The 15,429-nt window shown below is 59.8% G+C and overlaps 1 protein-coding gene across 3 annotated transcripts; it reads left to right on the forward strand.

Annotated features, from left to right (window-relative positions):
- Nucleotides 1–1,478: 1,478 nt before the first annotated feature.
- Nucleotides 1,479–15,129, forward strand: LOC140902218 (leukocyte immunoglobulin-like receptor subfamily A member 5). 3 transcript variants are annotated; one of them, XR_012156022.1, is made up of 11 exons: nt 1,479–1,855; nt 2,084–2,119; nt 2,940–3,230; nt 3,978–4,262; nt 5,087–5,152; nt 5,832–5,942; nt 6,482–6,509; nt 7,910–7,959; nt 8,599–8,636; nt 8,911–10,219; nt 10,749–15,129. XR_012156022.1 is itself a non-coding variant. In XM_073322070.1 (10 exons), the coding sequence occupies exons 1-10, from the start codon at nt 1,675–1,677 to the stop codon at nt 9,064–9,066; spliced, it is 1,242 nt and encodes a 413-aa protein (XP_073178171.1). In that variant the 5' UTR covers nt 1,479–1,674; the 3' UTR covers nt 9,067–10,558. The 3 variants fall into 3 exon arrangements, 2 of the variants coding, with proteins under 2 accessions (XP_073178171.1, XP_073178172.1); XM_073322070.1 differs by lacking the exon at nt 10,749–15,129 and having other exon boundaries at nt 8,911–10,558; XM_073322071.1 differs by lacking the exons at nt 2,940–3,230; nt 10,749–15,129 and having other exon boundaries at nt 8,911–10,558.
- Nucleotides 15,130–15,429: the final 300 nt, after the last annotated feature.

Consider the following 15,429-nt stretch of genomic DNA (forward strand, 5'->3'; position numbering starts at 1 on the left):
GAGACAACACAAAGGGGGGGTGAAGGGACATGGGACGGGGGCAGAACTGGGGGGATGGGACCTGATGTGGAGGACATGAAGGAACTACAGAATGTGGGGAGAGAATGGGGGAGGGGACGCAGGCCAGGGGGCAGATCGGGGGGCTGAGGGGCCCAATGGGTGAATGTCGGGGGTGGGGGGTGAAGGGCAAAGGAGCTGGGGAGCCAGAGCTGCCAGAGGGGGGGCAGTTTCTCTTGAGCTCTGTCCCTGTGTTCTTGCCTCCTACCCTTCCTGTGAGCTCTGCCCCGATCCCTGATCTGTGCAGACCCACTGCCCCGGGGATGGGCTGGGGAAGGGACACGGGGCCTTTCACCAGCTCTAATCTCTGTCCTTTTCTCAAAGCAACAGACCCCACCTCTGAACCAGAGCCAGGGAGAGAACCCAGGAGTCCTGGCTCCCAGGCACCCCCAGCCCGCAATCACTAGACCCCACTCCCCTGCCAGAGCTGGGGTATATAACAGGACAGGTGCCGGCCATCAGGTTCACACAGAGTTTCACTGGCAGTAGCGGAAACAGGATTCGAGCACCGGCTCTGGGCAGACTTCCCCTTTCGCGGATTTATCGGGGGCTCCTTTAACAACTCAGGATCTACATTTACCCCTCCCTCCCCCGCTCACGGGGGCCAGATCCCTCTCCTGCTCTGGGCTGCTGCTCCAGGGAGGTTGGATGGGTTTGTTGGAAAAGCTCAGGGCAGCCTGGGCACCTCTTGACACCTTCTGAGATTCCTCCGTTCCCAGCTGGTCCCTAGACCGGGCAGCTCCCATGTGGGGCTGGGAGGTGATGGAGTGGGTGGGGGGACCAGGCAGCTGCAGGAGGGCGTCACGGAGTCCCTGGGCGATGCTCTGGATCTGCTCCCCATGAAGCCAGGCAGGACTCTGGGGAAGTCTCCTCTCTGGGAGCAGCCTGTCTGCAGGACACACAGCTCCCCCGGCTCCACCTTCCTGGGTCTGACCTCGGAGCATTCAGCCTCCTCTGCCCCTCCGTGCGCTTCTCACAGTGAGTCCGCTCAGGTGGGGCTCCTGGGGAAGCCAGAGGGTCCTGCCCCCCAACTCCGCAGTCATATGTGACTCTCAGACAGCCAGTAAAACAGAGGTTATTAGACGCGACAGGAACATGGTCTAAAACAGAGCTTGTAGGTGCAGAGAACTGGACCCCTTAGCTGGGTCCATTTTGGGGGGCAGTGAGCCAGACAACCATGTCTGCCCTTCACTCCATGTCTCCAACCAGCCCCAAACTGAAACTCCTTCCAGACCCTCCTCCTCTGGGCTTTGTCCCTTTCCCGGGCCAGGAGGGCACCTGAGTCCTTTGTTCTCCAACCCTTTAGCTCTCACCTTGCAGGGGGGAAGGGCCCAGGCCATCACTGGCCAGGAAACAGGGTGCTGGCCATTCTCTGTGTCCAGACCCCTGCACACACCTGCCCTCTAGGGCTCTGCAATGATCATACACCCTTATCCCACCCCCTAGATACTTAAGAACTGCGTAGGGGAAACTGAGGCACCCCCACACTATTCAGAGGAAACATTAAGAACAGTCCCACTTCGTCACAGAGGGGATGTGGTTTGCTGGGCGTGGCAGGGAGCCGGCTTTGCTCTGACTGTGGTAGATTTGGGCTGGAGATAGCAGAGAAACCATCTGATGGGAAGAAAGGGGCCGAGCGCATCACTGGCTTCCTGGGGCTGCAGCCCCCGGCGCAGTTCCTCATTCCGCTCGCACTCGGGCCTCAGGCTCAGTGGAGCTCAACTCCGGGGTGTTGGTGGCAGCGCTGAGGGCCCCCACTGCCCCGTCATGGCGTCTGCTCTCACCGTCCTCTTCTTCGGTGAGTATCGGAGACAGCCAGGGCATGTGCCCATGGTGGGGATCTGAAACCAGGGCATGTGCCCATGAGGGGGGTGGGGATCTGAGACCAGTGCACGTGCCCATGGTGGGGGTGGGGATCTGAGACCAGGGCGTGTGCCCATGGGGGTTGGGGGTGGTGGATCTGAGACCAGGGTGTAGGATCCAGTTGCTCTGGGATCTGGTCACTAACGAGCCATCTCCTCTCCAGGCTGCTGGCTGACTGGGCACAGCGGGGCGTGGGGAGGTGAGTATCAGTCTGAAGGGAGGACAGTAACATCAAGGATGGGGAGGGAGGTGGGGTGGGGAAAAGAGGAACTAAGCCCTGAACCTTCCCCCAGATTCAACCCAAATTCCCCCTGTGAGCTAAGACCCAGCCACCTTCTCCTGTGCCGAAGTCCCCCCCCCCACTCCCGGGCTGACCCCTTGGAGTAACTAGATGGCAAATCTTGCTTCCGGGGTCTGATGAAGCAGACGGGAACCGTCCCCTGGTTCAATGTCCTGCCCCCACAGGCTGTGAGGATCGTGGGGAGGGGGGGGCGGCACGTGGATTTATTTCAGCTCATACAAACGCTAATAGGGCCCATCTGTGGGCTCTAGATCCCCTCAGGGTAACCAAAATGTTCACAGTCAGTGCAGCCGTGGGGAAGAACCCCCCAGATCCACCCCCACCCCCAGATCCACCCCCAACAGCTCCCTCCCCTGCACTCACAGCCCCCCGCGTTCCCAAGGACTGGGGAAAGGTGGGTCTTGTATGACTCCCACTGGTCACAGACTCTATTTCCAACCCCGGGGCGGGGGTCAGAGCTGCAGGGGTCCCACTGGTCAGGCTTCCTGGCTGGCCTCAGGTGGGGCCGGGGGGTGGGGGTGGGGCGGTGATCTCTTATGCAGCCAGGTCCTGAGCTACGTATGGGTGAACCCCCTGCCCCCAGGCCCCAGGGGCAGGCAGTGCCATCCCTGGTAGGGGACAGACTCCTAGAGAGGCTGAATGATGGATGGACTCAGTTGGGGTGGGGGGTGGGGGGCTGTGTCTCTCCTGTTTGACTCCTGTCTCTTCTTGAAAGCAGGGCGTGAATTTCTCAAACCCACTGTCTGGGTGAGCCCCAGCCGGGTGGTGGCGCTCGGGGGAAGCGTCACCATCCGCTGTGAGGGTTCATACCCGGGCTGGGAGTTCTTTCTGCGTAAAGCTGGACACCCTGACCGGCAGCTGCAGACGGTGCCTGATGGGACCGTGGCTGAATTTCCCATCCCCAGTGTCGGCCGGGAAGATGGAGGGACCTACACCTGTGACTATTGCTCCATGACGGATCAGAATCGCTGCTCATATCCCAGCGACCCCGTTGAGATCATTGTAGGAGGTGAGGGAGGGGCCCGGCTCAGCGGCCCGGCTCCCAGCCCCAAACCCAGCCAGACCCTCAGGGTCTCTGCACCAATGGGACGCTCAGAGCCAGGCTCTGCCCTGAGCCCTGGGCCCAGCAGAGCGGACGTGGGGAGCCGGGGATGGAGTCACTGGCGGGTTCCCAGCCAGGGAGGAGAAGCAGCCACTGGAGATCTGGGGCAGAGGAAGAGGGGATCCCTGCCTCCAGGGGGAGCTGCAGAGCAGGGGGGCTTTTTCCAGGTAACACATCAGTTACGGGGTGATGGGCGGAGCTGAAGGTTATAAACCTCAGTGGATAGTAGAGACTTGCACAGTCCCCTACAAGTCAGTGGTGGTACTGAGCATAGAACCCAGGAGTCCTGGCCCCCATCTGCCCTGCTCTCACTGACTAGACCCCATTCCCCTCCTAGAGCTGGGGAGAGAACCCAGGAGTCCTGGCTCCCAGCCCTCCCAGCAGAGAAGCCAGGGCGTGAATGGACACTAGAGACTGGACTGGCCTGTCACCCGCTAGGGAGCAGAGCTCTGGCCCCCAGGGGCTGGGGTTGCTCCGTGTCTCATGCTGTTAGCCCAGGGCTCAGAGGAAACTCTGGGCCCCTGTGGAAAGGCATCCAGGAGCCTGTCCCCAGGGCTGCCGGGTCTGACCCCCATGGAGGCCGCGTGGTGAGGACGGGTCCCAGGACTGGGTGACGGGGCCTGCGTCTCACGGCCTGTCTGCTTCCCCCTGCAGAGCCCAGCTACCCCAAACCCAGCATCTCCCTGAGCCCCAGCGAGGGGGTCTCCCTGGGGGGAGCCGTGTCCGTCTGGTGTTGGGGGCAGCACCAGGGCGTGCGGTTCGTGCTGAACAAAGAGGGACGCCATTTCCCAGCTGTGGATTCGAGTGGGTCTGGGGCTGTGTTTTTCATCAGCAACGTGAGCCGGGAGCACGGCGGGAGATACAGCTGCTCCTATCACAGCAGATCGGGGTCAGCCGCCGCGTCGTCCCCCAGCGACCCCGTGGAGCTGGCGGTGAGAGGTGAGGGGCCCGGCTCGGCGTCCCCGTTCCCAGCCCCACCCCCAGCCAGACCCTCACGGGGGCTCGGTGCCAATGGGACCCTCAGAGCCAGGCTGTGCCCTGAGCCCTGACCCCGCAGTGGGGACGCCCGGCTGGGGAGCGGGGACAGAGTCACTGGGGGGTTCCCCAGCCAGGGAGGAGCAGCAGCCCCTGGGGACTCGGGGCAGGGAGGCGACTTTAACGCTGCTCCTTGTGCGTAGGAACCGTGAGTCGCTATTTAATCCCGTGATGGCATCCCCTCTGTTCTCCAGGCCCCAGCCGGGGCTGAATGAGGCAGGGGCTGCAGGAGAAGTGGTGGCTTGTTGGACACGTTGCTGGGCTGGGACCCAGGAGATCTGGCCCAGCTCCTGGCGCAGCCACAGACTCTGTGTGATGGGAGCGCATTGAGGTGTACAAAAGTAGCCCCAAGACCGGAGAAGCTCTGTCCCCATGCCCCGGCCCCGTGGCGCAGCGGGGAGTGAGGGCTCCCCCAGTCCTGAGGCCGTGGCAGGTAGCCAGAGCTCCTCCCGTCCTAGGGCCGCAGCGGAGGTCCTGGTGTTAAGGCTTCCCCTGCCTCCCCCACTGTGCTTCTGCAGGGGACCAGGGTCAAGGTGCTTGGTCTTCCCCCATCCTGTTGGCCCGGGGGCCAGGGCTCTGGGGCCCCCCACTTTCCTGGGGCCCCTGGGCACGAGCCCCGTAGGCCCAGTGGCTGATCCACCACTGGTCGCGGAGGGTGGGGGGCGATCTCTGAGTCGGTGTTTCAGCCCCACCCCGTACCCCGACAGACGCTGGTTTTATTCCCGCAGGGGGAATCAACCTGACCCTGCCTGGAGCGGCGCCGGCTCCCACCCAACCGGGCAGCGTGGGGCCAGGTACTGGGGCTGGCGGGGAATCTACTGAGTCACAGATTATGGGGCAGCTTCCCTCACTGGTTGCCCAGGGGTGGGGATGGAGTCTGTTCTCAGGGGCAGTGACTCCCCCCTCCCCCACCAACCGATTTGGGAGGGGAGCAAAGCCTCCTGCTCAGACACGAACCCGCCGCTAACGGGGTAGCCAGAGGCTGGGCCCATCAGTAGCCGTGGGGGCACGGTGACCTGGAGCCCCCCACGAAGCAGCCAGGAGCAGCCAGCATGGGAGGCGGGATACCGGGCTAGATGGGCCCATTGGCCTGAGTCGGTGTGGCCATGAGGAAGGGGGTGAACTGCCATAGAAATGACGGCCAGCCTGGATCAGACAGGGCCCGCTAGCGCCATGCTGGGGCAATGGGGCGAGCCCTGACTGATGGGGAGAGCGCCCCCTATGGAGCCCTCCACCCCCTGCAGCCCAGCGCCCCCTAGCACTACAAATCCGCCAAATCTTGCTTGCTCTGACCCCACTTGATGCCCTGGGGCCCCCGACATCCTCCCCATAGAATTTTCGGCTCCCTCTGCCCTGCGGAGTCCCAGCCCCTTGGGCGCCGCCTGGGGTGGGAGGGGCTGGGGGTGGGAACAGACCAGCCCCTCCCGGCACTCACAGCCTGCTGCTCTTTCCCACACGGATCGGAATCGCCAGCAGCTCCAGGTCTGACCACCCTCATCATCGCCGGGGCGAGCGCGGCAGCCGCCGGCCTCCTCCTCCTCCTCCTCCTCGTGGCCTTCGTCTGCTTAAGAAAAACCCGAGCCAGTAAGTGCCCTGCCCAGCGAGGGAAGGGTTAAACCTGCCGCTAAGCAGGGCGGGATGGGGCCACGGTTTGGAGAGGGATGGTGCCGGGAAATCCCAGGAGCAGGGGGGTGCAGCAGAAGGCGCTGTTACATGCGTAACCCCCGTACACACACAGCTGTCCCACCCCAGAGGTGGCTGCATTTCAGTGCTGAGCGAGAGGTCCCGCATAACGAGCCATTGGCACCATGCCTCTCAGGTAACTAGGATGCCAGGGGAGCTGATCGGCCTGTGGATCAGGTTCGTTATAAGGAGTCACTAACGAGGGAGGATTGGGGACAGGAAAAGCCCCCCCGAGTTAATCTGCCCACCCCTAGCGCATGCTCTGGTGTTACGCTGCCCCCTGCTGGTCCGTGCCCCCGCCCCGAGCAGGGATCCAGGCTCAGCCCCAGAAGCAGAGGGGGCCCACATCCCTGCTGCCCTGTGGGGGGTGAGTGGCTGGGCGCTGGGACCGAGGGATCCCAATCGGCTCATGGGGGATTCTGGTTTTTGTCCCTCTGCAGGAAAAGAAGCCACACCGAGACCCAGCAGGTAGGAACCCCGGGTCCTCTCCCTACCGGTCAACCTGCCTGGGTCACAGGACTCCTGGGTTCTGTCCCCGGCTCTCGGAGGGGAGAGGGGGTTGGGAACCAGGACTCCTCAGAGGTGACCTGGGTCTGCTGAGAGTGGAGGGGCACAACCCCAAAACAGTTGGAGTCACATCACGCTCCCTCCACCCCCAGAAAGCAGTGACCCCCCCCCGGTGCTGCTCCCAGCTGTTCCTCCACACCTGCCTCTGCCTCTCTGTCATGGACTCCCAGGGGGTGCCCACTCTTGTCCCTGTGCGGTCCCTGGGGGAAACCCCTTCAGTGCGACATCCCTTCTCGGGGGTCCACTCTCTCTCGGGGGTTAGGCCCCTCCACCTCCTGGAGCCGCACCTCTCCGACCTTAGCACGCCTGTCTCTGCCAGGGGCTCCCGCAGGGAGTCCACTCGCTCTGGACCCCCAGGGCCTCCACTCCCAGAGGGAATAACGCCCCCCTGATCTCTAGCCCGGAGCGACTCTCAGCCAGCGTAACACAGGAGGGTTTATTGAGCATCTGAACCCAGCACAGGAAACTCTCAGACCCCTCAGGCCTGGCCTCCCTCCGCACAGCACATCCCAGTCTCCCCTGCATCCAGGTGGGCTCTGCCTGCTCCCTCGCTCCAGCCCCAAGCCCCCCTGCTTCCCAGCTGGGCATCTGATCTCACCGGCCCCAAGCCCCCCCTCCCCCCCTCCATTGTCTTCTCTCCAGGTAAACAGGGTTGCCTGGGCCCCCTCTCCCCTCTTCTGTCCTCTGGCCCCTCTGGCTGGAACCGGCTGGTCCAGTCACCGGGGTCCTCTCTTCCCAGCCCATTGTCCTCCCACTGGCCGGACCCAGCTGTGACTCCCAAGCTGGGCCTCCCGGTCACCAGTCGCTGGGGTCTCCAATCTCCAGGCCATTGGCCGGGGTCCCAAGTTCCATCGCGGGTCCCCTGTACCAACCAACTCCCTCTCCCATCACCTCGTGAAACCAGTAACACCCAGGGAAACTGAGTCCCACCTACTCTGCATGCAAACCATTGGAAAAACCAAGGGAAAAAAAGAAAACCCCCCCAACTTCGTCACACTCTCCCTGTCCAGCGCAGCTCTCCAGCTCAGCTGCTCCTCAGCGAGGGGGTCCGGCTGCACCATGTGGCTGAGCAATTGGGGGGGGGGTCATGTGATCCTGCATGCCCCCACCCACATTTTGCCTCTGCCTGGGTTCTGTCCCCAGCTCTGACAGGAGAGTGGGGTCCAGTGGTTGTGGCCGGGGGGGGGCCTTAGGGAATAGGGTTCAGTGTGAGGCAGGATGAGGGGGCTCTCTGGGTGTGTTGGGGAATCTCCCCGCAGGTGGGGGATATCACGTTTACAAGTGGATTTTCTCTCTTTTAGCACTATCCCGTTGGGGAAGTTGGAGGCCTTGGCTCAGCAAGACCCCAACTGTGAGTAACACACCGAAGGGGGTACCAGGGTGCAGGGCCTCTGGGGCGGGGTGGGGCTTGTGGGGGCTCCACCCATACGGGACAGGGCCTGATTTACAGCTGCTGCTGGGTGGGACTAAGGAGAGGGTCCCAGAGGTAGCTGGTGTCAGCTGAGCTTCTTGCCTCTCTCCCCACCAGCTCCCTGGAGGTCACCCTCCCCTCCCCCTCTAGTTCAGGGACTCCCTCTGTGAGCCCCCCATTCTCCTCCCTAGGCCTGGGGCTTTGTGGTTCCCCCTTCACTTCTCCATTAGACCTTCCCAGCCAGTGACCTGTGGGGAATCCCCATCCATTCCTGGCATCCAGCCCCCTGCTCTAACCACTAGACCCTACTCCCCTCCCAGAGCCAGGGAGAGAACCCAGGAGTCCTGACTCCCAGCCCCCTTCCTGCCATAACCCCCTAGACTCTGCTGCCATCTCTGTGCCTCAGTTTTCCTCTCTGTAACACGGGGCTAATGACCATGGCCCATGCTGTGGGGCGGGGGAGGGGTGGCTGTGCTGGTCTCTGAGCCCCCTGGCTGGACATAGGGGGTCGGAGCTGGGTGTGGGGTCCTGCTCTGGGGCAGCTGGGGGTGCAGCTCAGCGGGTGTCTCTGTTCTGCAGACTGCTTCATCAACGAAGGGAAAGAGCCGCAGACCCTGGTAAGTGTCCCCTGTCTGCCCACAGGCCCTGATCCTCAACCTGACCCACATGGGCCCCACTCACCTTGTCTGGCACACTCAGTATTTTGGGGTGGGGGTTGGGTTGCTGGGAGGGGCTCATGGGATCGCAGCTGGGATTGCAAGTGTGTGTGTGTGTGTGTCCCTGTCACCCCCTGTGGGAGGGGACAAGCCCTGCTCTGTGTGACTGTGTGTGTGTGTGGGGGGGGGGGGTTGGTGCACACACGCACACCCCAGTGACTCTCTCCCCTCCCAGCCCCAGGAGCCCGACCCTGGCACCGATGGTCTCACCTACGCCGAGCTGGACCGCCAGGCGCTGCATGCCAAGCCGGGGGGCCCGCCCCCTGCCCCTGAGCCCACCCAGCCCAGCATGTACGCCGTGATCAGCGTGAGCCAGGGGGCCTTGCAGTGAGAGCCCCCCACAGCCATGGGGCGCCGGCCCCCAGGGGGCAACAGACTCACTGATTTTAAGGCCAGAAGGGTCCATCGTGATCATCTGGTGTGAGCTGCTGCACATCGCAGGCCACAGAGCCTCCCCCGCCCACTCCTGTAGCAGGCCCCTCGCCTCCGGCTGAGTCACTGACGTCCTCAGATCGAGGGCTACAGACTTCGAGTTCCAGAGAATCCACCACTGACACTAGTTGAAACCTGCCAGTGCCCCGCGCCCCAGGCCACAGACGAAGGTGAACCCCCCCAGGGTCTCTGCCAGTCTGACCCGGGGGGGAAATTCGTTCCTGACCCCAGATACAGCGATGGGTTAGACCCTGAGCATGTGGGCAAGACCCTCCAGCCAGACACCTGGGAACGGATCCTCTGTCGTCACTCAGAGCCCTCCCCAGCGGGTGTCCCGTCTCCGGCCGCTGGAGAGATTTGCTGCTAGCAGTCGCGGATCGGCTCCCTGCCGTTGTGGGATGTCTCCTCATCCCGTCCCCTCCAGAAACGTCTCAAGCTCAGTCTTGAAGCCAGTGAGGTCCCTTGGGAGGCTGCTCCAGAACTTCGCTCCTCTGGCGTTGGGCCGTGTCTACACTACAGAGAGTTGTCGGCAAAAGGCACCACGATGACATCGCTATTGCACGTTCCCACTGCGCTTCCTCTGCCGGCAGAGCGCGTCCGCCTTTGGTGTGCCACCGTCCACAGCGAGAGCAGTGCATTGTGGGTAGCTGTCCCACCGTGCTCCTCGGCACCTTCTGCAGCTAGGACTTGTGGGCAGGCGGGGTGGATCGCAGCGCGTCGTGGGGGCGGCTCAAGGTCCCGTGGTGCCTTATTTTCTCTCCCAGCGTCCCACGCTGTTCCGACTACGTTTCGCGGCATTTTCCAACGGCCCCTGTTCCCGGGGCGCCCGCCACCCCTGTGCGAAAGGATGGATCCCGCCCGGCTCTCCACTGCTGTGAACGCAGCGCGGCTGGTCAGGCAGTATGTCACGAGCTCCCAGTCTGAACAGGGATCAGAGCTGCCCGAGAGGCTGGGTGCCAGGGAAAGAAACAGCACCAGCTTCCTTCTGGCATCACGGGGCGGCTGCACACGGCGGAGCGTCGCTTTGGGACTCGGGAAACGAGCGCTGAGTGGTGGGATCACATTGTTATGCAGGTCTGGGACAGGTGATGTGGAGGGGGGTACACGGGTCACATGCCCCGCCCCCCCCCCCCCCCCGATTTCTGCCAGGGTGCGAGTTGGCCTGTGCGTGGGAAAGGCACCAGCAGCGGGTCCTGCCGCTGAGACCCACTCGGTGTGGCCCAGAGCCGGGAAGTGAGACCAGGCTGTCAGTGCAGCTCTCTGCCGGAGGGGGCGCGGGGAAGCCGGCTGAGTCCCATCCCTTCCTCGCCCGGCAGCCGCATGGTCCCCGTGAGAATAACTCCTCTTCACGGGTGACACAGGTCTGGTGAACTAAGTATTAAACCAGCAGGGAAATGTATGTACCTGCTCAAGTGCGGGTCTGGACTAGCCTGCCTGGGTGCGCATAAGGGGGAGCTCAGGGGGTCGGGGCAAGAGGAGGGAGGCAGCGGGAGCTGGGGCGATATGGGGCGGGGGCTGGGGGAGGCAGCAGGGGCCAAGGTGCCAAAATACAAGTTCACCTAGGGCACCATTTTCCCTAAGGACGACCCTGACAGGGCTGGTCTTAAGTGTGGGCGAGGTGGGCGACCACCCAGGTGCCGTGGTCTCGAGGATGTTGCTGGAGGGGGCCTTGGCAGTCACCAGGAAGCTGGCCGTGGCTGTGGTGGTGGTGGGGAGCCCGTCATTGCGCCCCCGCCCCGTCCCCACTATCTGCAGTTACCCGTCGCCCGGTCTGGGATGACAAGCCGCGTTCGGATGCGGGAAGCCTCCTTCCTGGACCTGTGTGCGGAGCTCGCCCCAGCCCTGCGGCGCAAGGACACCCAGATGGGAGCAGCCTCTCGTGGAGAAGTGCCCGGTGATCGCTGTGTGGATGCTGGACCTGACCATCTTGCGATAGGGAGATGAACATCAGTAGGAAGGGAACTTCTCCAGGGTGCTGCAGGCCCCTGTGGATCACCATGGGCATTTCACTGACACCAGCGTGGGGTGGTCCGAGAAGGTGCATAATGCACACATCTTCAGGGACAAGCAGAGACGTTTTTTCCACACCAGAAGGTTTTTGTGGGGGATGTTGACATGCCCAGAATGATCCTGGGAGCCCCGGCGGAGCCCCTGCTCACAGGGCTCATGACTCCTGATACGGGAACTCTGGACAGCAGCAAGGAGCCCTTCAAAACCAGGCTGAGCAGGTGCAGGACGACCGCAGGGGGAACCAACCCGACCCAGCCTGGAACAGCGCCAGCCAGGCCAGGTACCGGGGCCGGGGAATCACCATAAAACAAGCCCTGGAAATAGGTTCGTGGTGCCCAAGGAGCAGCCCCTGGGAGCCGGGGCTGGTTGGGTGGGACAGGGGCAGTGACTCCTGGTGCATGGGCCCACACACCAGGGGGAGGGGCAACCTGACCCCCAGATCCCCAAATGCCTCCTGCCCTGCAGGTCACTGCCCGGAAGCTGCTGGGGGCATACTGGGGGGTAGGGCAGTATCTGGGGGACCTGGCTGTGGGGTTGAGCCCAGCTGGACGCCTGAGTCCTGAGGCAATAACCCTGCTTCTTGGGACGCATGACGTCGCCCTGGCACTAGGAGTGAGCATTACCCAGAATTCCCTATACTCTTGCTTCCCCTCCCCCCACTGGGGTCTCAGGGGACCCCGACCCACCCCCCAATAGATGTTCTGCTGCATCTGGCTGGGCCCTGGGCATCTCCGGGACATGGGGTGCAGCGGGTGATGTCCCAGCCTCCCCCCGCGCGCACTGCCTGGCTGTGTTTGGCAGGAGCTGAGATACCCCGGGGATGAGCTCACTGCACACCTGGGGCAGAGTTACCTGTGGGGTGGACAGAGGGGTCCTACAGGGGTGCCAGGTGGCTCGGGGAAGTTCACCCACCTGGGCAACCCCTTGGCCAGGGAAGTGGAGGCTCGGCCCCCTAGGGCAGCAGGACGCAGCCTCCCCTCAGGGGTCCTCTCCTGGCAAGGCCCCATCGAAACCTAGGTCCAATACAGTGACAAGTTATTTAAAAGACTCTGCTCACTATCCAAAATGTTCTTCTGACCCCAAAGGGTCAGCCACGTTACCAGGTCAGTGTGGGTTTGGATCTTACCCAGAATACCAGACTGCTGGCCAGTCCAGAAATGATTAGGGGACTGGAACACATGAGGAACTGGGGATGTTTAGTCTACGGAAGAGAAAAATGAGGGGGGATTTGATAGCTGCTTTCAGTTACCTGAAAGGGGGTTCCAAAGAGGATGGCTCTAGACTGTTCTCAGTGGTAGCAGATGACAGAACGAGGAGTAATGGTCTCAAGTTGCAGTGGAGGAGATTTAGGTTGGATATTAGGAAAAACTTTTTCACTAGGAGGGTGGTGAAGCACTGGAATGTGTTACCTAGGGAGGTGGTAGAATCTCCTTCCTTAGAAGTTTTTAAGGTCAGGCTTGACAAAGCCCTGGCTGGGATGATTTAATTGGGAATCGGTCCTGCTTTGAGCAGGGGGTTGGACTAGATGACCTCCTGAGGTCCCTTCCAACCCTGATATTCTATAATTCTATGATTCTATTATTCCTTTAATGTCTAAAGCTAAAGGTTTATTATAAAGAGAAAAGAAAAAAACAGAAGAGAGATGTTGAATGGTAAAACAGTCCCGTACATACAAAGACTCCAAAGTCCATAGATCAGGTTCCTAGCACTGTTGGTGAGTTTGCTGGCTTGAGAGTCCCTCTGGAGCCATCCAGTCTTGATGGGTCATCCAGTCTTGATGGGCTGTCAAGCAAGCTAGGCAGTGCTGATGCCCGGCAATCTGGGGGTGTCATCCAGATGCCCAGCACAAGTTTGGAACTACAGATGTACCAGACATATAACTTGCAATACAAAGGTGATACAAACACATGAACGAGATTATCATACCTGGCAAATTATAATATTTTTGCAGATACCTTACATGGCATATCATAACTCATTGCAGTTTTACAATATTCATAATATTCTAATGTGTCCCCCAAATTCCATACAGCATCACAGGGAGAGCACCGCCTGTGTCTGTGGGGAGCCCGGGGCACTGTGGGGCCGGGCCCTCGATAACTAACCCTTTCCCGGCTGGATTTCCTGCTCTGCCCGCTCCCTTTCCTTAGGGCCAGGCACCCGGCATTTCACAGGCACGGTCACCCCACCCATCTGCCACCTGCCCCTTCGCAGCCAGCTCCTGCTGGGGGATCCCCATCGAGTCTAAACCAGCTGCCCCCTGTTTACAGCCTCCCCCTCAGAGATCCAAATAGTTTCCTGTCCATCCAGGGCCTCACTGGTCAAGATGCGTTTGGCCCTAAATCCTACCAGCAGTACCAGGGCTCATCACCCAGCCCCGAACCAGGCCCTACCCCATCCTGCAGAATCCCAGCCCCCCCTCCAGGGTCCTGAGACAGAGCCGCCAGCCCCCTGTGAATGGTGACGCTGCATCTGGCCCTGACACTGGAATAATGGCATTTGCGGCTCCCCAAGTGTCTGTCCCCATCCTTCAGCAGGGTCCCCCAGCCCCTTTTCTCTCTCCCCCATTTCTCCCTAGACCTCCCCGCCCTGTCTTTCTATTGTATAAATGCCCAGAGATTCCTTCTCCCCTGCCCCAAAAATGTCCCCACCCCAGGGGGCGGCTGTGATACGGAGCCTCCCAATGTCCCCTCGTGGTGGGTTCAGCCAACGAAGGTGAGTGAGAAGTTCAGGCAGTGTCATGAGAACCTGGACGAATGAATGTTGCGGGGAAAGTTGGCAAGACAGAAAGACAGGATTCGTCCAACCCGAGCGGCCGCCGGACAGACCCCACGGGCCAGGCTGGGGCCCGCCTGGGACACGCGAGAAGTGGGGGAGCAGAAATCCATGACCCAAAATTGGGGTGTCAGAAATGAGGCCTCATTGGTGGACAAAACATCGAGGGGATGGAATGTCCCTCCTACCACCCCTTTCGGGGTGTGTTTAGGACCCTTCATTTTTTGTTTTTATTTTATTTAATATTTCCCGAGACTGTATTGGTGTTTATTACGACAACAACATAAATAGGTGAAAATTGGTGCAAATAACTATTAATAACTTTTGTGAGTTAATATCAGGGTTTATTGTGGTGGACAGAAGGACAGAGGGAAAAAGTATTCTGTAAATTAGTGCTCTGAATTCCGTTCATCACTGTGGTTTGCTGCAGAACTAAACCAGAACTCAAAACACAAGGCCACCTCGGAGTTCAAGAAAACAATATATCTCTCATCCCCAAATAAAGCTTTTCATTTGAATAAACAGTTTACTGCTGTAGACTTAGAGCTATTAGCCTATAACTTTGATGCCACCCCATTTCCAGGGCATACACTCCACTTCATCCTTTTCTCCTGTTTTTCTTTTTTTAAACTTTCGAATACTTCCTTGTGTTCTGAACATATTCTGAGACAGATTGTCATTTTCTTCCCATTTTAGCGTGTCAGATCTTTAAACCATTCTGAAATGTGTACGTGGTGGGCGGGAGATTCATCGGTACATTCAGATGCGTGCGCACACACTTCAGAGCTTGCGTGCCTGTTTGTTTATTGGGTGTGTCATAAATATAAAGGGAAGGGTAAAAACCTTTAAATCCCTCCTGGCCAGAGGAAAAACCCTTTCACCTGTAAAGGGTTAAGAAGCTAGGATAACCTCGCTGGCACCTGACCCAAATGACCAATGAGGAGACAAGATACTTTCAAAGCTGGAGGGGGGGGGGAAACAAAGGTTCTCTCTGACTGTGTGATGCTTTTACCAGGACCAGAGCAGGAATGCAGGTCAGAACTCCTGTAAAGAGTTCGTAAGTAATCTAGTTAGATATGTGTTAGATTCTGTTTTGTTTAAATGGCTGATAAAATAAGTTGTGCTGAATGGAATGTATATTCCTGTTTTTGTGTCTTTTTGTAACGTAAGGTTTTGCCTAGAGGGATTCTCTATGTTTTGAATCTGATTACCCTGTAAGGTATTTACCATCCTGATTTTACAGAGATGATTCTTTTACTTTTTCTTTAATTAAAATTCTTCTTTTAAGATCCTGATTGCTTTTTCATTGTTCTTAAGATCCAAGGGTTTGGGTCTGTGTTCACCTATGCAAATTGGTGAGGACTTTTATCAAGCCTTCCACAGGAAAGGGGGTGTAGGGCTTGGGGGGATTTTGTGGGGAAAGACGTTTCCAAGCAGGCTCTTTCCCTGTTATTTTTGTTAGACTCTTGGTGGTGGC

This window comes from Lepidochelys kempii, chromosome 23 (genome assembly GCF_965140265.1).
Source record: "Lepidochelys kempii isolate rLepKem1 chromosome 23, rLepKem1.hap2, whole genome shotgun sequence".
Taxonomy (NCBI): domain Eukaryota; kingdom Metazoa; phylum Chordata; order Testudines; family Cheloniidae; genus Lepidochelys; species Lepidochelys kempii.

Excerpts from the sequence above, each read along its gene's own strand:
- LOC140902218 (XM_073322070.1), top strand. The coding sequence starts at position 1,675 with ATGGGAAGAAAGGGGCCGAGCGCATCACTGGCTTCCTGGGGCTGCAGC. Across the intron at positions 4,263-5,086 it reads CGTGGAGCTGGCGGTGAGAG|GGGGAATCAACCTGACCCTG; the intron begins GTGAGGGGCCCG and ends TTATTCCCGCAG. Across the intron at positions 7,960-8,598 it reads GGCTCAGCAAGACCCCAACT|ACTGCTTCATCAACGAAGGG; the intron begins GTGAGTAACACA and ends TCTGTTCTGCAG.